A 27,417-nucleotide genomic window follows, 5' to 3' on the forward strand; every position below is an offset into this window, starting at 1 on the left:
AGCGGCGTCCCAAGTTTGGGAAACACTGCACTAAATGAACATGAAATCAGATAGGACTCTTTCACTGACTATCCCTATCTTTGAACATCTATGGGAGTGCAAGTATGTTCTCAGTGGGGTATCTTTGCTTCTTGAGTTTGCTTCCCTTATTAGTCTGACAGAGCCTGAGTCAATTAACGTTCAGGGCCTACTGCAAGTCCTACGTATTCACTTATGCTTTTGTATGAGGTGCAAACTGCCAAAGTTGAGTTTCTGTTTTATTTTGGAGAGTTGTGGCACTCTTACTAGTAATAACCCATCACTTCAGTTTGCATTAATGTATGTGCTTGCAATTCATGTACTGAAAAATAAATATTTCTTTTTACAGACTGAACACTAAGAGAAGAAAAAGTGATATGGAAAGGCTAAATCTGCCTCTCACCACAGTGATCTGGAAAATATTCTAAAATTATGCTATGTGAAGGTGTTTAAATTGCTAGGAAAAGTTATTAGGAAGGGGCTATGTCTTTGTGGCTTCCCAAGTTTGGACACTTGTAGTTCTGGGACCAGGAAAAAGTTAGTTCAGGGATCCTAGTATACAATGTAAGTAGAAATATATCTATTTATAGCAATTCTGAGCACAGGTCAGATAATAGTGCCATCCTTCAATACAGATTCCCCCCAAAATGGGAATAAGTAACACAGACTGTCATCTCTCAGATGAAGTGGAGACAATGGGGCAGACGCATCCACCCAGTCATGCAGCAGTGGGATGTGACTGATATTAAAAGGCATTGAACAAGTGGTAGAAGTCCACTGAAGATCCTTTCAGTGACATTTTATGCAACTGCTTCCTGCAGATACCTCACAACCACTGCCATCACTGGCAGGTAGGAGAATCCTTATTGGCTGCCACAATGCTGTGATTGGAAAAGTACCACAATCACTTCTTTAATCATATTGAAAGATGATGTAACAAATCTGAAGATTTTCTTGAGGATTTGAGATATGCGGGGAGACAGGGTTTTTAACTTTTTATTAAAGTTGGTCCAGAGCATCTTTACTATTTTTTGGTACATACAACACCTATTTCCATGCTCGTTCAACACTTATTTACAACATTAGAGAATAAATTTCATCGTTATCAAACAACCTCCCAGTATCCACCACCATTTTTCCCCTAACCTACTGACAGACTCTAACACTGTGTGGCTAATTATAACTGGGAGGGCTGGGATAAGGATTCCTCCAAGGTAAGTTACTAATACAGTACAATCACTCAGCAAGATTCAGTTCCAGAACTGATATAAGAATCTGCTGAGCACGTCACCGTGGTGCGTTTCCTCTTTCCTCCTTGTTTTTTAAACTTTATGGAAGTGTTGATCTTTTTTTACTCTCGCACAGTGTCTGACTGGTTGACTCATTTTAGATTTTCTGCTCAAGCTGAGGCAGTCCTGGTCATCACTTTAACAGTAGACATAATCATTACCTCCAGCTGAGGTCTACAGCTTGAAGAAAAGACTAGGGACCAGCAACATACACTGACTTACACTAGGGTCCTCAAGCTGAAAGGCAGCAGTGCAAGTTGCTTGGTCTGCGGAATTCCCCTGGTACCATTTTTAAAAAGAAATTAGCCTTGTTACAGCCCTAAGGTGTTTTATTTAATACTCTACATCTCACCTCAGCCACACACCCCCAACTCTCTCATACTGCCTGACTCCCCTAAGGAGATGCAGTAATTGATAATTAGCATTCCAAAGCCAAGCTTGCATCCTGTGAGCCCGTCATATTTAATTACATTTTAACTATATTCGTCTTCAATAATAGCCCGAACATAATTTAGATAATTATCTCTCACTCTCTTATTCTCTTACTCTGTCTGTCTCACTTAAAGCTCTTTGCAACAAAAATCGCTTTTTCTGCTCAAACACACAAACAGACTCTCAGGCCAAGTGCTTTCATCTCTCCAACAGCAACAGCTGTCACTAGAAAACTCAATGGCTTTGCACATCCAACAATCGACTCAGGAAAAAAAAATCTTCATGTTTCTTCCTACTTCTTTATTTACTGGGGCAGGTGGGAGAAGAAGAATGGAAGAGGCATTACTATCCAGACAAATTATAGCCTGTATCTCCATTATGGCACTTTACCTCTTACAAGGTGTAATGGCTTTTCTCACTGGTTTAAACTCTTGCCTGGTAAGTCATCTGAAAAGGTGCAGTCTTTCTAATATGATTTATTGTACATAAATAATGACCTTTCCCCTTTTTGTGTTTCCCTCCAGAAGAAAGCAAGTTAAGAAAGAGGGAGAAACATATCTGTTACTGAGGTTTTCTAAGGATCCACTGACACTGTGAAGAGCTACTATATGACAGGATCTACTTACAACACAGTAGTGCTGGACGTGGTTAAAACCCAATTCATTCTTGTAGTGTAGAAAGGACTGAACTACACTTCAGAATTATGCTCCAACCGGGCTAATTCCAAGAGTTTAGCATGACACAAGAACACTTAAAATATGGTTTGGTTCTTGCTACACTGCAAGACCAAACCTATTTTAACTGTGTAAGATACTACCATGTTATAAGGAAGTCTAGCATTATGCTACCTTTCCATAACACAGACAGGGCCCAAGCAACAGCATTAATACACCTAATTTCTACGGATATCCACTAGCACAAATTCCCCTTTAAAACATGAATGAACACAAACTGAATTTACATCAAACATGGAGTTCTTTCATGGGTCCAGCTTATTTGCAATCTACGGTGCTAAACTGGAAATCCAAATTCTACTTATTCTCATGGAGGCAGGACAGAGGCAAAAGTGCCAGTCCCCAGGCTAGGTAGCAGTAGTGGGGATGGCAGTTTCATATGCTCTTCTAGATGGTCTCTGGGATCACAGGGAACCAGCCTCAAAAATTTGATGACTGAATCAATGATTGTGGCTGAGGTATGTACAAGTAGCTTCTACTGGAGTTGTGGTAATAGGGAGACTTAATGGCAAAAATGGACAATAGGATGAGTAAAAATTTCAAATGGCCTCCTGTCTGTGCACACATAAATCTGATAATTGCATTAACATTAAATTGGTCATCAAGCACCCAACTAGTATGTGCAAACTGTCATTTGTAAACACAAACATGTGTGTATCACACAAAAGACAAGCCCATTGTGTCTACAGCAAGCAATGCAGCATGTTCTGCACAAGTAATATTCCTCCTGTATTATAACCAATACTATATCAATTTCTACTATGGAACAACTACAAAATTAACATGGATATGTGTATTAAAAATGCTATGAAAACAGTCATTGCAGTTCAACAGCAGCTAATTTTCAAATGTTAATAAGTTGGCAGTTTTTCTTTTCCTTTTTTAAATACCAAAAGAGACCAAACCATTTTATAGACAAATTGCCCGTAAATTTCCAGTTTATAAAGAAAGCTCATTTTCAGATACAGTGGTGCCAAATAAAATAAAATAAAATAATCCCCAATCTGCCCACCCTGGGAAATCTCTAATTTAGCACTTTAACGTAAGAACAGGGGAGATCCAGCTAGCAGCTGCATGACCACATAAGGCGCCCAAGTTAAGGAACCAGCTCAGTCCTCTTCTCTAGGGGACCAGCAGGGACTGGGTTGGGGCATAGGGAAAGGAGAAAATACTGTAAAGGGACCTGCATAATAAAAGCTAAGGCCATTTTAATTTTATTTTTTTTAATTAAAGTAAAACTCAGCATCCCTTTTCTCCTCACCTCCCTCAGTTAAGGACTATGAGAGCTTCAGCTCAGATTCCACGCATTTGTGATGTCACCGTTACAGTTTTCCAAAGAGCCTGGCAAAATTCTCCCACAAAAAGAGGACTGTCAAACCTAGTACTTCTAAAGGAGCAATAAGGATGCCAGCTCAAGTAGTTGTTTTCCCTCTGTAACTCTCTTTTCTTAGCCTCTCTTTGGTTAATTTATTTTTAATAGAGACAAAGCTAAAAGACATCTAATAGTGCATCTTTGTTACATTTATGTTATATTCCTTGATATGATAGTAATGAACAATGAAGAAAAGTAGAGCAAGAGGACTTGAAATGGCAATAGAAGTCTTTGAAGAAAGATACCATGAAATCTCTGAAGTAAATGCAAGAAGAATAAGCACTACACATTAGTCATGGCAATATCTGTCACATAACTGCAGTATGTATTAACAAACAAACATGTTACCCTCTTTATAAGAAGTCCCTTAACTTTAAAATACATAAATACAAATTAATTAAAAACACCAACAAGACTGGCATTCCAGTAAACATTATACATCATTCCTCAGTGGCACTCCATCCAGGATACCAAAAGATCTATACTCCCTGAAGAGTTACCAATTAGCCTCTCTTTAGATAATTTATTTTTAATACACTTTATCAGACTCATGTATTGAGGCAGCTGTCTGTGTTTAAAATACTCTGACAAACAACACAGGAAACAACGTTATTTATAAATGAACATAATATAAAAGCAGTCCACTAATTATCACTGGAGTATCTTTTCATCCAGAGTTCACTATGGCATTGTGAAGTGAATGAGAATTACTTCTGGGGGAATCCTGTGCCAAAAAATTAAAAATTCTGTGCACAATATTTTAAAATTCTGCATATTTTTGGTCAATATAACACAATATAATCAAGGCGGTTTCAATTATTTTGGTAATTTATTTAAACTACAATACAATGCATGGAGAATGGCAGTGGGGAGCACTGGAAGAAATCCCCAAACTCCCTCTGTCTAATAGTAATGTTGCTAGTTGACCCTTTACTTCTAGTTATTAGTCAACAAATATATGCAGCTATATGCTCAGTGTTAGATCATAGGCAACTGAAGAGCAAGTGAGGGCTGGGGACTCAAAGTCACAATTTATATTGGCTACTGAGCATCTCCAAAAAGGTCAGTAACAAACAGTTCATGGAGCACATTTTGATAGGATATTTTTTCAGTCCAAAAATTTAGACCAGGCTCTAATCACTAAAGAACCACAAGTATTTATAAGGCCATACTGCCCTTTACAATAATGCTCCTTTACACCACACTAGCAATGTAAAGGGGACTTAAAATTTGTACACCTGTTTTATACTCCTGGGGGAATTCACAAAGACAATGGGAACAATTCCCTACATTCTGCTCTGCCTGAGGGAACAGAGCCTGCCCCACGCCTACCTCTTCAGAAACACTGCCAAGCCCTGCCCCTACACGCTGAGCATGCCGCAATAGTAATGAAGGGCTCTAATAAGATCATAATATATGCAGTAACACAACAAATGAACAGGGTGCTGCTTATGACTTTTCATCCAACCCCCACTGTGTGACCAAATCTTGATTATTTAACTTTTCAGATAACTAGAACAGAAAAGTTGATTGACAGAAAATTAAATAAATAACATTTTGGTGTGTGAGATAGAATCATGTTCCCTATTAATCAGTTCCTTTGTGGTGTGCAGGGTAACATGATATTTATCACTCTACTCTCACACACTCCTTTGGGGTGTCATTTCATGGCCTACCCATAAAAACTTCACATTTACAGGAACTGGCCCTCTATTACTGTCGATAACATCTAATTGACATGTCAAACTCCAAAGAATGTAGTAAATTGTAGTATCACTTCAAAGATGAAAATAAACTGGTAAAAAGGTAAATCATTATCTGTCTCTCTGTAACAACATACAAACATGCTAGAGATTGATAATTAAGGGAGAAAATTCTTCTTCCACTATTCTCACCACACCGAATTAGCTATTAACCTGATCTTTGGAAACAAGGCAACTCAGCTTGTAATTCAGTCTTGTGCAATTTGAACAGCAAAAACACTGACCCAAGTTCATAGTGATTCAAATTTGAACTATTTTAGACATGAAATATGGCTGTCCAAAAAATGAGCGCAATTTTTGGTTTGCATCATGTCAGAGAGCAGGGAGATGATAGGTTATCTCCGTATGATTCTGGTGAGACTAAACTTTGAATACTCATTCAACTCCCTGCATCTCAACACCAAAAAGATATAGACATATTGGAGGGAGTTCAGAGAAGATGACAAAAATGATTTAGAGGCTGGAGGGATTGATTTATGAAGAAAGATTAAAAACTAAATATTAGCTAAACTTGTACAACTAAGGTGGTGGGAGAGACAGAATGACTGTCTATAAATATGCTATTTGAAGAGTGTGAAATTCAAGAAAGGAGAGTGATTGTTTAGTGTGATATAGGGGAAGCAATTAAGTGAAATTAGATAGGCACATTCAGACTGAATATCAGGAAGGATTACTAATGGTAGAAATCTACTAAATTGGGGAGTAGTTACCATCAGAAAGGGGTGAAAGCCCTGTCACTTGAGTCATAGGAAATTGTACTGACTGAATATAACTCTAGCAAATATACTGTAGGGAACAATCCTGCAGCAGCCCCCAAGGGATGAACCTGAAGACCTAATAATTCTGCTCCATCTCTGATTTCTATGATTCATGTATTTAATTTTTCCGGTACAAACTTTACTTGGAATGAATCAATAGTTTAATATCGTGAATGCGTTATAACATTTTGTGCCAGCCAAGTGGTATTTTCAATGCTATAAAAACTACACATGATTTGGTCAGCCAAGGCAAAATTGTGATTTTTCAAGGGTGTAATGAAATTAGATCCTGCATGTCAGCAATCTAATTAAAAAATCTTTTCGGAAGAGAACAGAAATGCCACCTTTAGCACAAGATACATTAACCTTTGACTTGGTTTGTGTCTGTACAAGTGATTCTAACAGTCACTGTGGTTTAATGGCCACTTCTATAACAAAGGGCAGCTGCAAACACTAGCGGCACCAGGCATGTGAAGAGCAACCTATCACCTAGTTTGTGAACATTCAGACAGTTTCTATTAATTAGATAGCTAAATGACTATCTTATACAACAATCAACTCCACAGCAAATAAACACTACCATCAAATAAGAATTGCAACATTAGGTAGGCCTTCCCTTACACCACAGGGCAATCAACCCTCTCTTATAGGGAATACCTGATGTTTGGATTATTATTTTGTGGTAACAATTACAATGGCATTGGTTATGGGGGTATGTGTATTTATTTATATTCAGATGAAAAATATTTATTTTCAGAATACCACAGCTCAGCAAAAGCAGTTTCTCAAGATATGGTTGGCCATGAGATGCCTTACAGATCCAAATTTAGCCAAAACGTCATTATTTAAAATATACAACCATGAAATGGAAGAAGAAAAGAAAAAAGTGTATTCATGAAAAAAGCCAATGATATAAAAAGACTTTTTAGGTCCCATCCAGGCCATTGTCCCAGGGATCAATGCAGGATTGTTTCTATTATATTTTCTAGTGTTTTGTCCAGTGTAGTTTTGAAGATATAAGAGCAGGAACTCCATTCAGTACTTTTCCAAACATTCAAATATGGGCAGGCAGTCACCAGTACTCTCCAACCCCTGTTCCACCAACTGTGAGTGTGCCCTTGACAAGGGGATGGGAAGCTGTATTAGTGGAAATGGTGTGTTCAGGTTTCAGGTGCATAGGTTTCAGTAACACGTAGATTAGTTTAGCAGCCTATTAGTATTTGTTAGGTTCACCAGAGTTGGCAATAGTTGCACAAGGTTTAGCAGACATCTCCAGAGCTGCTCGAGGCTGGGAGCCAAACTGAAATGTGATATGTTAAAGGTGCAACATACAAGTCAGTAAGATTCATATATTCATAGACTTTAAGGCCACAAGGGTCCACTGGGATTGTTTAGTCTGATCTATTTTATAGCACAGGTCATAGAAGTTTCTTGAATCTCCAGTATGATGTCATGATAAGTCCATGAGTCTAAGTTATTGTAATGTACATACTTAGGGGCCATGTGATGGGGCGCCTGCCCTGCACTGGCCCTGATAGGGTTAAAACCCAGCCTGAAGGGCTGCAAGGAACAGCCAATTAGGGCAGTGGCTCGCACCATGAACAGGGCTGCTAGGGCTTGCAGGCCCAAGGCGCTGGGAGGAGGGTGAAGGAGCCAAAGGCAGGAGCCAAAGGTGTTCAGGCTGTGGGGAAGTGGCCCAGAGAATTGAGACAGATTGCTGGAGAAAGAAAGGAGGGGCAGCGGGAAACTGTTGTTTACAGGCCCAGAGTAGTGGGTGGGCCTGGGCCTTGGTCTCCCCCACCACCGGTGAAGAAGTGGCCAGGCTATGGACTGCCAAGCCACTGTGAGGAGCGGCTAGACTGTTGCAGAAGGAGTCCCCCGGAAGAGGGGAATAGACTGTTGCAGAAGGAGTCCCCCGGAAGAGGGGAACCCGGATTGTGACATGGCCGGAGGGCTGTGATACAAAGCAGAGGCAGTGAGACTGGAACTGCAGTGGGTCTGCAAGCGGAGACGAGGACGGGAGAGCCACCACCACTGGAGGACATACCCGCTGACCAGCGCTAATTCCGAAATGGCCAGCAGGAGGCGCCAGTGTGGTGAGACAGGCCCGAAGGTGGTATAGGTCCCTGAGGCTCCTTTACAGTATCTTATCCACTATCTCTAGATTTGGTCCTATGACTGTATTAAACAGTAAGGCAGGTGCAAAAAAACATAGCATGGTGGAATATTAAATTGATGGACAGTTGTGCCCTCTACAAAGCAAGCCCCAATCGAAAAAAGAATTTCTATAAAGAAATATTATTTGCACTATAACTACAAACAAGAAATCCTGGACTAATGTATAATTCCATTTATTTTCTTTTACACACAATTTATTGTAAGAATATTACAAATGTTTGATCAAACTGGAGATTGTCAATCACTAGCTATAGAGAAAAGGAAAACTAGAAAACTTTCTAGTTCAGAAAAATAGATCATGTGAGTCCCACGTAAGAGGAAAGGGTAGCTTAAGTGAAAGGACACCACCACAATAGTGGAAAGTCACAGAGGTATGGTACAGCAAGTCAACTAAGTTATGAAAACCAAGAGTATAGTTTTGAATTGGCTTTGGCTAAGGAGCCATCAGCAATGATGGAAGATGGCAAAAATATCTTGTTTCGAGTAATAAGAGAATAATCTGACTGCCACACTGTGGCATTCCTGAAGTTGGAAAAGTAAGGATTTAAAAAAAAAAACATAATGAGGTAATTGCAATAGTTGAAATGAGAGGTAATTAAGACATGAATATAGATTTCTTGTCAGGACTGGGTAAGGATAAAATCTGGTAATATTCAGGAGATGGCAACAAGCAGACTAAAGCAGGAAAGATATGGAAGTATAAAAAGGGAAAAATCAAGGGTCCAGGGCTGGGTCCACGTTTTCTAATTTTGGGAGTAAAGTTAAAGTCTGAGGCACAGCAGAATCAGATACACTGAACAAACAGGATGCTCTTTCTCAGTAGGAAAAAAAAAAGCAACAAGTTTTTTAAAGCCAATTTATCCAGAATAAATGAGTCAAGCATCTAATTAATGGCTTTTAGTCAGAGATGGCCACCATTGGAATAACCACAGAAATTAATGATTTAAAAATGTCTGAGATACTAACTTCCTTATAAAAAAAAAATCTTCCATAACAAAAATATAGAAAAGAACATTGACAATGAGGAAGTGATTAGACATTATAAAAATAGCTATTAATAAAATGCAATTAGGAAATATGTAGAAAGTTTGAACACATACAGAACTGATTAATTTACACTAAGGCCCCATTTACACCTCAGTGACAGTGAGAATCAGATCCATAAAAGTCTGAGTAGTCTATATCCTAAGCTATTAAGCAAGTTAGCAAATAAACTTACTACACACTACTAGAAATTAGTTTTGAAAACTACTGAAAAAACTGGGAAGTACCAAGAAATTGGAGAAAAGCATATCTAGTACTAATCTTCAAAAAAAGAAAGGATTCTAATTTCTGTCTTCAGTAAACAAGGGTAATGGGTGTGGTGGGCAAGGCCCCCTTACTCCCAAATGATTTCTGGGTGTTGAAATGGTCTGTTGGGGTGTCAAGGTTCCTCCCCCACTCTGAACTCTAGGGTACAGATGTGGGGACCTGCATGAAAACCTCCTAAGCTTACTTTTACCAGCTTAGGTTAAAACTTCCCCAAGGTACAAATTAATTTTATCCTTTGTCCTTGGAATATCCACTGCCACCACCAAACTCTAACTGGGTTTACTGGGAAACGCAGTTTGGACACGTCTGTCCCCCCAAAATCCTCCCAACCCTTGCACCCCACTTCCTGGGAAAGGTTTGGTAAAAATCCTCACTAATTTGCATAGGAGACCACAGACCCAAACCCTTGGATCTGAGAACAATGAAAAAGCATTCAGTTTTCTTACAAGAAGACTTTTAATAGAAATAGAAGTAAATAGAAGTAAAGAAATCACCTCTGTAAAATCAGGATGGTAGATACCTTACAGGGTAATTAGATTCAAAACATAGAGAATCCCTCTAGGCAAAACCTTAAGTTACAAAAAAGACACACAGACAGAAATAGTCATTCTATTCAGCACAATTATTTTCTCAGCCATTTAAAGAAATCATAATCTAACGCATACCTAGCTAGATTACTTACTAAAAGTTCTAAGACTCCATTCCTGTTCTATCCCCGGCAAAAGCAGCATATAGACAGACACACAAACCCTTTGTTTCTCTCCCTCCTCCCAGCTTTTGAAAGTATCTTGTCTCCTCATTGGTCATTTTGGTCAGGTGCCAGCAAAGTTACCTTTAGCTTCTTAACCCTTTACGGGTGAGAGGATTTTTCCTCTGGCCAGGAGGGATTTTAAAGGGGTTTACCCTTCCCTTTATATTTATGCCATGGGGCCACTGACAGCTGATGTAAGTTGTCCCATTTTATGTCGGGGAGCATCCTAGTGCCAAAACGTCTCCCCAAGTAGAGGCACGCACAGGTGGCTTAAAACCACCATTGTCCAAATCTCTCAAGCTGTGCCAAGTGCTCTTTGGCCACAACTCAGTATTTGGGCCTAAGTGTCCAATTAAAAAAGCTAGAATTTGACATTTCAGTTCATTGAGCCCATACAGAGTATTGTTCATAAACACTCTATAGAACAAGAATTATTCTCCAGAATTATTCAGTGAATATTTCTGAAAAATGATGAATTGAAGATCATAATCTGTTTATGGACTATTTACAAAATGAAGAGACAAAATTCATTTTCTACATTTTTCTATAGCAATTATTCACTCAGATTTCTGATATATTACTCCTAAAAATTAATTCCACTTGGCCTGGAGAAAAACACTGTCACATGGGTTGGAAACTGGCAAAAAGAAGGTAAACAAACAGTAAATGGCAAAATCTCAAGAATGGAAAAGGTTTCTTATGGAGTACCCCAGAGATCCATGTTTTCTCTGACCTTGTTGATGATCATGGGGTGGACTTTAATAGCATGTTAAGGAAGCTCACAGATTACATCAGTTTGGGAGGAGATGCCAGTACCAGTGATGATCAATATAATACATCTATGGAAAAAATAATGTGACACATATATGTTTCCTGGGAAGGAACAGTGATACCAAAAGAAAACCAGGGGCTTGTCTACACAGCAAGTTACTGTGCAGAAGCATTTCTTTGCTCTTGAAAATGATTTGGTTGCAATTACAATCCATGTGTTGGTTGCATATAAAGAGATCACATCATATAATGGCTCCACACTGCACACTTTGAATATTGCACTCACTCTGGACACCTTGTTAATAAAGATATACTAGCAAATTGGAGAATGCTTACAGAAGAACAACAAAAATGTGGAGCTGGAGGGTTAGATTTTTGAGGAAAGATTTAAATATGCATAGCCTGCCAGAGATGACTCAAGAGTGGAACATGGTAACCGCTACAAATATCTGAAAGAGAGAGGAGCTATTATTTAGTATGATATATGGGAGTATAACTAGAAGTAATGGAATGAAGTTAAGAAAGTAAAAAACTTACAGAAGGCAAATTGTATTAGATGACAGAAAAGTCTCTGAATGAGAACTAATGAAAATACCAACACTTAAACACATTTAAAGTAAATTGGCCACTGAAAATAATTCTACATCTTGAAAGACAAAATCAGTGAAAAATCCTGGGCCATAGTCTGATTTTAGTTTAGTTTTGGAAGACATAATTGCTGCCTGCTCATAAAGTGACCTATGAGTCTAATCTGGCTAGCACAATACCCACGAGACTTAGAAGATGTATTCATAATTTACTGTCATCTTCAAAATACCGAGCTGTACATGCCAAAAAGAGTTACGTATCCCACAAAAAATATGTAAAGCTCTACCTGACTGGCTATAGGCTAATATAAAAGGGAAAGAAGTATTCATGATGCAATTTACAAGAAATGTACAATTCCTTCCACCTCCAGATCACAAAGTACACTTCTATGAATTTCATATTTCTCCACAGGAGTGGTCTGTCCAGGTGGCCATATCAGTTTCTCAACATCTTAATTCTTTAATATCTGCAGAAATGGCCATATATTAAATTTCTCTGCTTTGCACCATTTCTTCAATATCCTTAAATATCTTTACCAAACTAGGCATTAAGGTCTTAACTACATTAAACCTCTGAGTAACATCTACAGAATGTTGATTTTAAATATAAGCCTATTCTCTAATGGCCCAGAACTGTGCAATGAGCAATCCTGAGAGTGATAAAGAATTAATCCAGTACTGTAAACCAGAAGAGGTTGAGTGCAGCAACACATTCAGCTGGGAGGGTGAGTCTTTCGCCCTCATTAGCTGATTAAGAAGCAAAATTGAGAGGATTAAATATTGAGGGGAAAGTTTTTAAAAAAAATCTCATACATCTTATTTTCATAACCATGGAAGAAGATCTAAATAATTAGAGTGAGAGCTCATACAGCAAAAAAAGAAAATGATGACTACAATAAGCTCAAAGTATTCTAAAATAGATCATTTCCCTACTCCAGCATTTGTTGCACAGAATATATAATGTTTTGAAAAGCCTAAGAGACTGCTAACAACTAAGTCAGAATCTCTCTGTTTAACGACAGATCAGCTGTACATCCGGCAGTCAGTGCATTAATCTTCCCTTCTCTAATGAACTGTGCATGCTACTGGCCATGATCTCTTGTGTGTCAGCACAAGTCATTTCTGCTTTCATATAGTTCTAATTCTTAGGTTATATTTATAAAATGGGAAGCTGTCTGGCAACAATGTGACATCTATAGCTCCAATGGACACCATTGTGGGAACGCTATATCCATTTCTGCTGAATTTGAACTAGATAAGAATCAGTCAAATATTGGACTGATTAAAACATCAGGATATTTCCTTATTTCTGCAGTAGCTTCTGATTTAAGTTTTTGTAAAATCTAAATTTTAATTCAGAAAAAAATCTACTTTAACCAATTAAACAAATTCTAAAAGGGGGTGTGTGTGTATATATATATATTATATATAAACTATTTATTTATTTAGGAATTTTTAACAAGCTTACAAATTCTTGCCATGTAAATATCAAAAACAAAACAATCATTACAACAGTTGTTTTTGTTTAAAGAAACATTATATAGGGATACAGTCATCAGATCTTTCTATTTAATGAGGTGTTACCACATTACAAAGTGAGCATCATTATGACACATATGTCACTTCAGGGATTTTATTGAGTGAAATCTCAATATACACATATTAACAGAGCAGGCATGTCTATCAAATATTATTATTCAAAAAACTTGACAGGTGTGTTGGGTTTTTTAAGGTGAATGTACTATGTGAGTATTGAATAAAAATAACTAAATATTTAAGTATCAATGTCTGTTTTGCTCAGTACATAGTTAGCGTATTAATTTTTCTATAACCACAACCTCCCATATTTTTTGAACCATTCCTCTATAGTTGTACTATTTTTCTCTTTCCTATGAGAGGCTACCAATAGTTGACCGGTTACTAGCAGATGAAAGTAATTTTTCATTTCCTCTTGTCACCATTTCCACTAGCAAGCCCAAAGAAGATTACCAAAGGATCATTCGGTAATAAATATCCAACAATTTGTGATATTTGGTTACGGATTGCATCCCAGTACTCTCTAATGACTTGACATTTCCGCTATATATGCATTAATGCTCCTCTTTCACCACAATTTCTCCAACATGCATTCCCATTCAATCTATATATATATTTAACCTAACTGGTGTGAGGTACCACTGAATCAGAATCTTATTATTTTATTGTGCTATCTATTAAAGTTAGCTTTCCGTATAAAAAAGAAAATTTTTTAGAAATTTCTTTCTCTAGAAAGCTAAGAAATATAATGCCTGACTCAAAAGTACTGGAATTGGCGAGAATGGGCCAGTTGTAGTTAGTTTTGCTCTCTAATTAAGTTGGAAAATTTTCTCTACTGAATAGCTAGTCAACTGTGAGTGCCCATGATTCTCCCAATCTTTGAAGCTTTCTGATTTGTGATACAGGTTAAGACGTGGATTATTAGCGGTAGGTGTCACTGGCAAAGGAAAAGAACTGATCTTATTTCTATCCCAAACCTACAAAGTAGCCTTTGTTAAAGGATGTGTGTAAATGATGTGTGGGCATGATTTTTTTTATTAATCCATACTAGCATAGTGATATTTACACTGCCACAATTTTCTTGTTCTATGAAGACCCAGTGTTTGGCTAGGTTAGGGCATTCCCACTCCACTTCTGCTTAGAGCTGGCTGGCTTGGGAGTACCATAGAATATTTGGAAAAGCTAGTCCCCCATGTTTAATGGGTCTGTAAAGGGGAGATATTTGTCATTAAATGTGCTATTGTAATGTTACCCAATTACAGAAACAGATTTAATCAGTCGACAAACATATGTGTTTCTATATAGTTTCAGAACAGCCAATATTTTCAGCTGAAATTAGACCGCTTTCACCATCTTCCAAAGCTCTGGAAGCTTTATATGTATAACTGAGATTATTTGATATGATTACGCACTCAAATGTCGAGAAATGTCAAAGGTAAGGTTATATTTGCAACTCTAACCATGCCAAAGAGAATCATGGCATACTCATGGTTAACTAGCTATTCGGTAAAGAAACTTTTCTAACTTAATTAGAGAGCAAACTGACTATAACTGGCCCACTCTCCCCTGGTACCAGTATTTTCAAGTCAAGCATTATGTTTCTCAGCTTTCTAGAAAAGCTTTTTTATACAAAAAACTCAAATAAAGCCATATATCCTCCTGAAGTATTTCCAACAGCCTAAGACATACATGAGTAGCATCTTGTAATACCATTCATTCTTGCGTACTTTGCTTTCATTGTCATAATGGTCCAGTGTATCTTTATTGAGTTACACTTAAAATTCTCTTCTCTCTACAGTATTACATTTTAATAATTTACAGTTACAATGTACATGCTTATGCAACCTTAACTACGGCTGCTGCTGCTACATCTGCTAAAATAATCTAAAGAGAAAACAGGTTAAATCAAGAAATGAAAAAAAAAAACAACCCAGTATGAAGAGATATTATACCCCTTGAAAGCCTTTTTAACATTTTGATCTTCACTGTGGATATTTCAACTTCAAAAGCCTCATAATTTACATTGCTTAACATTTACAAATATCAAAAGAACAAAACAGAAGATAAAAGGTTGTAGGCTATATTTTCCAAAAGATCTGCTCATGTTGCAAATGTAAAAGCATCAATTATACCTTTAAACGGATGTGTGCAAGTTGCATTTAGGAGTGCTTTTAATTCTCTTCAGGTGACATTTAGTAGTAAAACTACTGTAACCCAAAAGAAGAAAGTAGAAATACGTGTGGGGAGGAGAGGCTGGGAACTGTCTATTTAAACAAATTACATATTTCAACCTTTCCCAACTGTGATTAGTCATTGAGTACCCAAATTTAGTTGAGGCTTCTGCATACATAATTATGATTTATTTAAAAGCACTTGTGGTAATAGTTTGTTCTCTATCACCTACAAATGAAGTTACTGAGGGAGACATTTGATTCTGAAATTGGAAAATGTTTTACTCATTATGATATGTAGTAAAGATAATCAGAAGGAGGAGACCCCCACCCTCTTTTTTTTTGTGTTAAGAGGGCAGTCAGACACTGGGTTATTTAAATTTTCAGGAGGAGAAGTTTCATAGACAGAAATTTGGCAAACTATACTTGATAAATATGAAAAGTTAAAAGTTGATTTGGTTGGAGGGGACTGTTTACATTTTGATATCCCTGTAATTAACGTATCAGCCTCTGAATTAATAAAATCAGGTTTTCACATTGTACTGATTTTCCTTTAGTCACAGAGACACTTGACTGAGTGAAGCGGACACCAAGCTGTAAAAAGTGCAAAGAGGAGAAGCCAAAGATAATCCTGTGGTTAAAGCACAGAACTAGGAATGAGAAGATCACGGACTTTCTGTGAGAAATGGGGTATGTCACAACCTCAGGGTACTTCAGCATGCCCATCTATAAAATGCAGATGATAATATTTACATACCTGACAATGATACTGTGAAGCTTAAGTCATTTAACAACTGTAAAGTAACTTGAGGTCTTCAGATGGAAGGTGGTAAAAATGGGCAAGTACTGTGTTCTAGTGAGAGAAGAGCAGTGATCAGGATGCAACTCTCTGTGTTAAGTTTTCTTCATCTATTTCTGGAAAAATCCCCATGTTACTTCACATATGTATCTGAGCACCAAATATGGGGTCATGTTCTTTAGGCTAACAGAAAAGTATGACTATTCTATATACTTGAGATATAGCCAAGATTTCTGAATTCTTTTCAACATATTTAAAAAATAAAATCACATTGATATGAAAGACTACAGCAGTCAAATAGCTATCTTTCCATAAAAACTGACAATAGTTAGTTCATTAATAAACATCCATACTTATTTCAGGTCAGTAATAACATAGAACATACTTTTTTAGAGGGAATAAATATAATTTTAAAAATATTCAGGAAGACTCTCCTAGATACCACTTTTGTTAGGGACCAATTAGTGTATGAAACTCATAATTTTATACAGTCAAAGATTAACCTCTTTGCTCTTTTTCAATGAACGATCTTTATTAGCCTCATGTTTGAGAACCTATTGCTCTTTAAAGGAAATGAGACCCTCAAATTTGAGATTTCTTGTTATACCTAAAATTTTCCCAGAATTACAGTTTGTAGATTAAATAAGCCATTTTCTTTGTGATAAAGGGAAAATGTTGCCAGGATGCATCAAGATTCTAACTTCCTCCATAGAAGGCTTTGGCTTTTTCATTTGGCCAAATCCAACAGTCCTTTACTCAGGTCCAGCTCCCAGAGAATTCAAGAGTTTTGCCTGTATGAAGATGGCAGTACTGACAAAGGTTAAAAATCACGGTCCTAACCCTGCAGTGTCTACTCATACAATATTTTAGACTTCTATGAGCGTTTTGTCTGAGTAAAGATTGGAGAATCAGTCTCCATATTTGTTGAAAATGGACACCTCTTCTGCTCTGTGCCTGCACTGAACATATTTTAATAAAAGATAGAGTTACCTTTTCCATAACTGGTGTTCTTCGAGTTGTGTTGCTCATGTCTATTCCACAATAGGTGTGCGTGCTCACCATGTGCACTGGTGCCGGAAGTTTTCCCCCTAGCAGTACCCATGGGGGGGAGTGCCCCAGCAACCCCTGGAGCGGTGCCTCCATGGCGTGGTATAAGGGGAGCTGTGTGCTTCCCCCACCCTCAGTTCCTTCTTGCCAAACTCCTCCAACAGAGGGGAAGGAGGGTGGGATGTGGAATAGACATGAGCAACACATCTTGAAGAACACCAGTTATGGAAAAGGTAACTGTCTTTTCTTCTTCAAGTGATTGTTCATGTCTATTCCACAATAGGTGATTCCAAGCTATATCTGTTGGAGCTGGGTAGGAGTTCACAAAAATTCTCGGGATGGAGTACAGCCCTGCCGAACCCGGCGTCATCCCTGGTTTGGGAGATGATCGTATTGTGCGAGGTGAACGTGTGAACCGAGGACCACGTGGCAGCCTTACAAATGTCCTGGATGGGGATGTGGGTCAAGAAGGCAGCCAACGAGGCTTGCGCTTGAGTCAAGTGCACTTTCACAATCGGTGGCAGGGGGATACTTGCCAAATCATAACAGGTACGGATGCATGAAGTGATCCGGTTGGAGAACCACTGAGTGGAGATCAACCGACCTCTCATGTGCTCAGTCGAGGCGATGAATAGTTGCGAGGACTTTCTGAATGGCTTGGTCCGCTCGAGATAGAAAGCCAGCGCCCATCGCACATCGAGCATGTGGAGACGGCACTCCTCACTGAATGCGTGGGGCTTGGGGCAGAGGACCAGTAGAAAAATGCCTTGACCCATGTGATAGGTGGAGACCACCTTCGGGAAGAACGCAGGGTGTGGGCAGAGCTGGACCGTGTCCTTATGAAAAACCGTGTATGGAGGCTCAGAGATCAGGGCCCTGAGCTCCAAGACCCGCCTGGCTGACATGATCCCGCCACCAGGAAGGCCAACTTCCATGAGAGGTGGGACCAGGAACAAATGCCTAGCGGCTCAAACGGGGGCCCCCGTGAGATGGCCCAACACCAGATTCAAGTCCAACTGTGGGACCGGGGGCCTAACATACAGAAAAAGACGGTCCAACCCTTGAGGAACCGGCCAATCATAACATGGGAGAATACCATGTGACCCTGCACCAGCGGATGGAAGGCTGATATGGCCGCCAGGTGCACCTTGACTGATGAGGGTGCCAGGCCCTGGGATCTAAGGTGGAGAAGGTAGTCCAGGATAAACTGGATTGGGGCGGCCACTGGGGAAATGCCCCGCTCATCTGCCCATCTGGAGAACAGAGACCACTTTGCCAAGTAGGTGCGTCGCATGGAGGGCTGCCTGCTTTCTAGGAGGACGCGTTGAACTCCTTCTGAGCACGTCCTTTCTTCCCTACCTAACCACTGAGCAGCCACGCCGTGAGGTGGAGAGCTGCTAGATTGGGGTGGAAGAGGCAGCCCCAGTCCTGGGAGAGCAGGTCCAGGCGAAACGGCAATGGCCACAGTGGAGCAACCGCCAGGCCCACGAGGGTCCAGTACCAATGTTGCCTGAGCCATGCTGGGGCAATCAGGAGGACCCAGGCCTTGTCCATCTTTACTTTCTCCAGGTCCTTGCTGATCAGTGGGAATGGGGGTAAGGCATAGAGAAACTGGCCTGACCAGGACAGGAGGAAGGCATCAGAGATAGCGCCCTGTCCCAGTTCCCCCCTGGAGCAGAATCTGGGATAGCGCCGATTCTGCCGAGTAGCGAACAGGTCCACCTGGGGAGTCCCCCACACTCTGAAAAGAAGCCTGTGGTGGAGAGACCACTCGTGCTGAGAGAAGTCCCTGCTCAAGTGATCCGCCCGTGCGCCCAGTAGATGGAAGGCCTTTAGGCAGATCGCGTCAGCTATACAGAAATCCCACAGCCTGAGGGCTTCGCGGCAGAGGATCGGGCCCCTCCTTGCCTGTTGATATAGAACATCAAGGCTGGTGTTGTCTGTGAAGACCCTGACCTCTCTGCACTCTACGCGCGAGTGGAAGGCCACGCACGCCAGCCGTACCGCCCTGAGTTCCTTGACATTTATGTGTAGGGTCAGATCCTGAGCTGACCACAGACCTTGGGTCTGAACGTTCCCCACAAGGGCCCCCCAACCCAGGTCCAAGGCATCGAACACCAGTTCCAGTGACAGGGCCGTGTCCCTGAATGGGACCCCTTGGAGCATGTTGCTTGGGGCGGACCACCACCGTACGGAGGCAATCTCCGAGTCAGGTAAGGTGAGGACTTTGTCATCCTGTCCCTGGCCTGGGAGAACTCCGAGGCCAACCAGAGCTGGTTGTCTCTGGCCTCATCCTGAGTCTGGCGTGACAGACCACGTACGTGCACTCCGACATGTGACCCAAGAGCTGGAGGCACGCTCTGGCTGCTGTCACCAGGAACCTTGTGGCCATGTCGATGAGCCCCTTCAGGGTCTCGAACCTGTCCGTGGGAGGGAGGCTCTGGCTGACGAGGCATCCAGGAGCGCCCCGATAAACACTATGTGTTGAACCGGGACTAACGTGGACTTGGTGTTGTTTACCAACAGGCCCAAAGCGGTATACGTGGACAGGAGGAGCATCACATGATCCCTCGCCTGCGGCCGGGAGCTGCCCTTGACCAGCCAATCGTCCAGAGAGGGAAAGATCTGGACCCCCTTGGCGCCTGAGGTAGGGCGCTACCACCGACATACATTTTGTAAATACCCTGGAGGCAGTGGACAGGCCAAATGGGAGGACCGTAAATTGGTAGTGTTCCTGCCCCACCACAAAACGGAGGAAGCGTCTGTGCCCCTTGAATATATGAATGTGGAAGTATGCGTCCTGCAGATCGAGGGCAGTGTACCAGTCCCCGGGATCCAGGGAGGGGATGATGGAGGCCAGGGAGACCATGCGGAACTTGAGCTTCACCATGTACTGGTTCAGATCTCACAGGTCCAGAACAGGCCTGAATCCCCCTTTGGCCTTCGGGATAAGGAAATAGCGGGAGTAGTACCCCTTGCCTTTGAACTCCCTGGGTATCACTTCCACAGCTCCTAGACCCAGGAGCGGCCCCACCTCCTGCTCGAGCAGAGCTTTGTGCGAAGGGTCCCCCAGGAGGGACGGGGGCGTGGGATGGTTGGGCGGGGAAGAAGTACACTGGAGGGTGTAGCCCTGGGAGATGGTGTTGAGGACCCATCAGTCCAAGGTCAGCTGCAACCGCTCTGGGAGGAAAGCACACAACGGATTGGAGAAGGGAATTTTACTGAGAGTGCATCCCTAATGAGAACTGGCAGGGTGCCCCCGAGTGTCCTGTCAAAACCGCTTTTTCCCCGCCTGCTTGCCCTTGGAGGACCCAGGTTGGGGGGCAGGCCGAGACTGCCTCTGAGAGCGCCTCTTATAGTTCCGCGACTTCTTATAGGAGGCCTTGTATTTCAGGTGGGTGGCCTGAGTGGGAGTCTGTTGCAGCTTTAACTTAGATTTAGCCAGAGCTGGAACACAGAGACCCAGAGTCTGGAGAGTCGTGCGGGAGTCTTTCATGCCATGCAGCCTTGTATCCTTTTGTTCCACAAACAGAGCTTTGCTGTCAAATGGGAAATCCTTCATGGAGGTCTGTGCCTCACTGGACAGCCCAAGAGACAGCCCAGTCCCTTGTCATGGACGCCACGGAGGTCATGGACTGCGCAGCCGTGTCTGTTGCATCCAAAGCTGCCTGTAGGGTTGCCCTGGCAGCCACTGTACCCTCCTCCACCAGCGCTTTGAACTCCTTCTTATTGCGCTCCTGGAGTGAGTCCTTGAACTTGGGTAGGGAGCCCCACAGATTGAACTCATACCGGCCCAGGAGAGCCTGGTGGTTTGCCACTCATACCTGAAAGTGCGAGGACGAATAAATTTTTCTTCCAGAAGAGTCCAGCTTCCATGAGTCTTTATTTTTCAGGGTAGGGGCTGGCTGGCCCTGCCGGTCCCTGTGGTTGACTGACTCAACCACAAGGGAGTTGGGCGCCGGGTGGGTGTATAAGTACTCATGTCCTTTGGCAGGTACAAACTAGGTGCGTTCCACCCTCTTGAGATGGGGGCCAACGAGGCTGGTGTTTGCCACAGGGCATTTGAAATTTTTGCCACCCCTTCATGGAGAGGCAAGGCTACCTTGCCCGGTGCCAAAGAGGACAGCACATTAAACAGGGAGTCCGAGGGCTCCTCCATCTCCTCTGCCTGGAGATGAAGGCTTGATGCCACCCTTTTTAAGAGTTCTTGGTGGGCCCTAAAGTCCTCCTGCGGGAAGGAGGAGGGCGGGGCCATAATCGCCTCATCTGGGGAGGCCGCGGAGGCTGGTGCGGTACTCTGGGTGTCCATTGGCACCAGAGTGTCCACCACCTGGTGGGTCTCCAGGCATGGTGCCAAGGATGTACGTCCCACCGACTCCTTCCTCGGAGGTCTGGAGAGGGAGGCCGATGGTTCTTCTGAGGCTCCGGCCACCGGGGGCTGTGTCAGAGGTCACGGTGCCCATTGGTACCATTGGGCCGGCCACTGGGCCTGGTGCCCCTGCACCTGCTGTGGCACCAGCAGAGCCAGTTGTTCAGCCTGGCTGGCATAGCCCATCAATGGACGACTACGAATGGAGGCCGCGCTGACGTACAACCTGCCACTGTCCCTGGACCAGGAGGAGCGGCAGTGCCGGAAGTGACGTCAACCACGGGACCATGATCGTGACATGGAGGACCAGTACTGTCGGTAACAGCTGCTCTGCGATTGGCTCTGACGGGTGTACCTGCAACGGCAGGACACCGGCGATAGACGCCCGGGGCTGTGGAGGCGATGCCTTGGCAGGGTCTTGGAGCGGGATTCCGAGTGGGAATGGCGTCAACATCCATGCCATGACTGGCTGCAATAACCCCTCTGAGACAAGGACCACTGGCGAGGTCTGCCTCGGTCCCGTGGGTATTCGCTCCTTGAGGTGGAGTGGTGCCGGGAGTCTCGGTCAGACGGAACCCAACCAGTCTGGTGGGAGTCGAGGGCAATCCACGTGGACTTTACCCTGAACGGTCTCTGGGTGGCCAATGAAGTCGGGAACATTCCCTCGACCGAGACCAGTACTGAGCCAGGGGTGACTGCTGAGATCCCAGCAGCAGCTTGCCTCTGGAGCGTGGAGCTGACATCGTGCTCCTGGTACTGTCATGGACATAACATCCCGGGCAGCCTGCAGGGCCTCAGGCGTGGAGGGCATCCGGACATCTGGGGAGGCCTGCTCAGAATGGGCCGGGCTACTCCATTCGACCTGAGTCGGAGACCTAGAGGCCGGTGGGGATTGAGGACTGCCCGACATGGGTCTAGCCTCTGTCCTGGGTTTACTTCGGTGCTGCTGTGAAGAAGGCATCTTTCTAGCCTTCTTGGCATGCCCCGTGGATGGGAAACAGTGTCAACTGGTCGATGGCGCCGGAAGGTCGCTGCGCACTGATACCGTGGTACCCAGTGCTGACTCGGAGTGGCGCGCTGGAGTTGGGGTCAGCGCCGACTCCATCAGAATGGCCCGGAGCCTAATGTCCCCTTCTCTCTTGGTCTGAGGCTTAAACAACTTGCATATCTTGCAACGATCGCTGATATGGGCTTCTCCCAAACAGCACAGACAGTTCGCGTGCGGGTCACTCCTTGGCACAGATCGCCTACAAGTGTTGCACGACTTAAAACCTGGGGTGTGGGGCATGCCCTGGCTCAGGTGCTCTAACTAACTGAACTACCTAAACAGCTAACTAACTACAGGTACCAACACTGAATGAACAAGCAGTTCTGGGGACGAGCTACAGAAAAGCTGGAGCAGAATAGTTTCGACGCACCTTCACTGGTGGCAAGAAGGAACTGAGGGTGGGGAGGGCATGCAGCTCCCCTTATTCCGCGCCATGGAGACATCACTCCAGGGGTCGCTGGGGCGCTCCCCACTTACGGGTACTCCTAGGGGAAAAACTTCCGGCACCTCTGCACATGGAGAGCACGCACACCTATTGTGGAATACACATGAGCGATCACCTGAAGAAGAACCTAATTTATTTTTCACCATATATATTATATATTGAGATTTATTTTAGTGGTCTCTGTATCTGAGGTCTGAATGACTCAACATCTTGGTCTCTCAGCCTTTCACCTTTGCATTTCTTATTGCAGCCATTGCATAAATCAAAGATATCACAGAATAAGTGAAATGATCTAACATGCTGAGAAGTCTTCCCTCAGACGTAAAGCATCAGAAAGCAGGTTGGATAAAATCCAATGACTTTTTTTAAGTGGGGGAAAGCTTTTATAAATTTAAATAGGATTTTTTAGATTGAAGTTAAACACATTTTCTTTGTAAAAATAAACCTATTTAAAATTTAATATGAAATTATGACAATCTATGTTAAGGCATAATTTTACCTCAGTCTATTAAAATTATTTAAATTGAATAAATATGTAAGATTCAAGTAGTACATGTTTGTTGCTGAAGTTTTAAAGAAAGTCAAACCACTCCGCTGGAGGAAGTCATTGTCTAAGCACCTAGAACCAGAGTTTGTTGAAGAGCTAAACCAGCTTTTGACAATAGTAGCTACTTCTACAGTGCAGAGAGAATATTTTTTTCATTTCAGCTCATAGTTGAGAAACCAATTGGGACTAGGCAATAAAGCTTGTTCTCCTCTTTCCATCTATGAATAAAAATGAGGTGTGAGAGGATGCAATCTACTAATTCTAAAATCTTGGAGGACATGGTGACTAGAAATAATCAGTTCAATTCACTATCTACTGATAACACTTCTTTTGTTTAATAAATCAGTTAGTTTTAAATGCAAATCATGTTTTGATAAACTTGCTTTTTCCCCTTATGTATCACACATGTGTAATTTAGTTTTACATATTTAATTAAAAAAAAGTTTAAAATTCTGGTTTTGTGCATTTTTAATTGAATTTAAATTTCCATCCAAATGCAGCCTGACACAAATCATGAGTAAACAAAATCTAATAAGCAATACATCATTCACCATTTTCTAATATAATATAAAAATGTAAAAATCAAGAATCTGAATGAATATATGTTCAGCTATATAATTGCTTGAATAAATGTGTATAGATGTCATGAATCCTTCTGATTCACAAAAAGTAGTACCAATTTAGTATAAAGCCTATATTTAGTTGCAAATCAACATGTTTTAATGGTTATCAACCAGTAAGAATCAATCTTTCTTTTGGAAAATAACTAAAAAGTACAAATGCAAAACAAGATTAAAATTGATTATTTAAATCAATACACCTAATGAGAAAGTAGAAAGAAAATGGAGTGAGGAAGAAGGTGGACATCCTGAAACAGCATAGAAAGAGGAGAGTATATAAATTTGCCTAATGTAGATGTGGACAGTATAGCGAGAAGCCTATAATATGGTTGGTATCTCACAGCTACAAACAAGTCTATCTTGTATACAATCAAAGGCATAAGAAATACAATTGGTGAAGTAGTTTGAAATAAATGCAATTTCCTTATCTTATTTAAGAAAACAGAAGAGAAATCATAAGTCTCATAAAACTAACAAAAAAGCTGTTCTTTAAAAGCACCTGAATTCAAAGCAGTCAAAGCAGAACTCTCTGCTGAATTATGAGTTTGAGAGAAAGTATTTAATCCTCACTTCTGTGGACAGTGATTGAGAAAAGTCACTAAGTCTGAAAGGAAGATAATGAGCCGTATACAAAGAAATAATAGAAGGAACAAGTTTGACTCTATAATCCACGATTTTGCTTTAAAAGGTTATCAGCAGAACATGGCCAACTCATACAAATTCAACGGATCAACTACATGTTGGCATAATACTTTTAAAAAGTCACAGGCATCAAAACAGCAGGCAAGAACTCTACAGGAGGGCCATGTACAAGACAGATAAACGACAGCAATGGCTTGTGATGAAAGCGCCATGGCATCTCATCTCATCATCATGATTTACAAGACTTACAAGGTAGCACAAAATCAACAATTCTGGCAGCAGCTGGTCTTGTTCAAACCCAATAGGGATAAGTAGTTGCAAAGATGAATATATATATGTGAATGAATGGCTAATGCAGAGTGTGGCTATCTTGTTCTCCAACCCCTGACTATGTCGTAGGGTCTGAGTTGTTTTACAGCTTACACAAAGACATAACACTCCTTTTCTATTACAGAATAATTCTGTTCGGTGGGAGACAGTTTTTTGCTCAGAAATGCAAAGGGGTGTTTCTTGTTATCCTCCCCAGTTTGCATCAATACAGCTCCAAGATATGTGCTGGGTGCATCAGAACACAAGTCAAACTTTTTCTTCAAATCTGGACTGGCTAAAATGGGTGTCTTTGATCAAATTTGTTTCACTGCATCAAAACCCTTTTGACAGATGTCTAATCAAACCACTTTTTCTGCCTTTGTATTCTGGCATAGGTTTGTGATAGGACCAATGCTGTTAGTGAAACCTCTCACAAATTTTTGACAATAGATCTATGAAAGATTGAACCAGTTTTTAGTTTTGGGCCAATTCACAATAGCTTCCACTTTCAGGAGATCTGGGTAGATTTGGCCTCCACTCACCCAATGACCCTGGTTAAGAGATCTTTGCTGACCCCACCATACATTTTGACACCTTCACTGTGATGCCTACCTCCTCAAGATTTCTCAATACCTTTCCCTACTTGTGTTTTGTGTTCCTCTCAGGTGTTGCTAAATAGAGCAATATCATCTATGTAGTTTATAGCAAAGTCCTGGAACCCACATAATATCTGATTATGCCTATGGAATGTATCCCCTGCATCAGTTAATCCAAAGAGTAGTATCTTAAACTCCAAAAGTCCAAAATCAGTAATGAATGCAGACTTTTTCTGTGACTCAGTATCCAAGGGAACTTGCCAAGATTCCTTGGTTAAATGCACAGCGGTTAAATACTTAGCTAAGTGTATCTAACATATCATCCACACAAGCATCTGGGACTGTAACAGCATTACATTTTCTATAATCCACACAAAACCTTACTGTACAGTCTTTCTGTGGGACACTAGGATAATGAAGAAAACCTAGGGGGCTGTCTGAGACTGCTACAATTTCCATGTCTAGCATGCTGTGCATCTCCCCCTTGATCTCTTCCCTCATCCCTGTTGTCCTGTAAGCCCTACTGGTTACTGGGTGTGCTTCACTGGTGTTAATCTGATGTTCTCTCACGTGAGTCAGGCTAGATTTGTTAGAAAACACCCCTTTCTGACTTTGTAACACACACATGACTTCTCTCTTTTCTAGTTGGGTTATCCTTTCACTTCAATTAACACTCTCTAACGGGGTCTCCCCCTTACTCTCAAACATTAAGTCTAAGAGAGGCAATACTCTGCAGCCCTCATCTGCATAGCACATCATGTTTACTATAGCCTCCCTATTATATTTTTAGTATGTTAATGTGAGCAGTTTGGGGTAAGCCCTGATGGTAGATTTCTGTACATGCACTTAATTTAGTCTCTTTATCACCTCAAAGGATCCTCCCATGAGTTCTGCTCTTTTTCAGGGACTAACACCAGAAACAAATCACCTGCATCAGTGGTTCTCTACCTTTCCTGACTCCTGTACTCCTTTCAGAAGTCTGATTTGTCTTACGTTCCTCAAGTTTCACCTCACTTAAAAACTACTTGCTTACAAAATCAGACATAAAAATACAAAAGTGTCCCAGCATACTATTACTGAAAAATTGCTTACTTTCTCATTTTTACCAGTACTGGAAGAAGCAAAGACTTCAGTCCAGAAGTTGACTAATGAAGGCATTTATATTGAATCCTTAAGTGAACAGGACAAGAAGTGTTTGTTAAGACAACTGAAAAAGTACACAGACTTGATTCTTAAAAATCTACAACAGCGACTTCTAGATTCTACTCAACCTCTACGTAGCTTTTACAGATCCCTGTCCTATAAAACACCGACAGTTGAGTGG

The 27,417-nt window shown here is 41.5% G+C and overlaps 1 protein-coding gene across 3 annotated transcripts in view; it reads right to left on the reverse strand.

Moving 5' to 3' along the window:
* The window catches only part of BTBD9 (BTB domain containing 9), a 308,026-nt gene that overhangs the window by 39,638 nt on the left and 240,971 nt on the right, over positions 1 to 27,417 (reverse strand). The window contains exon 10 of one of the 3 annotated variants that reach the window (XM_075127030.1): positions 16,439 to 16,524. The exons of the other annotated variants lie outside the window; for them this stretch is intronic. Coding sequence (XP_074983131.1) covers positions 16,455 to 16,524 — 70 coding nt within the window. The 3' untranslated portion in view covers positions 16,439 to 16,454. Of the gene's footprint in view, positions 1 to 16,438; positions 16,525 to 27,417 lie in introns of those variants that run through there. 3 annotated transcript variants of the gene reach the window in all.

Source organism: Caretta caretta, chromosome 3, assembly GCF_965140235.1.
Source record: "Caretta caretta isolate rCarCar2 chromosome 3, rCarCar1.hap1, whole genome shotgun sequence".
In the NCBI taxonomy this organism is placed as follows: domain Eukaryota; kingdom Metazoa; phylum Chordata; order Testudines; family Cheloniidae; genus Caretta; species Caretta caretta.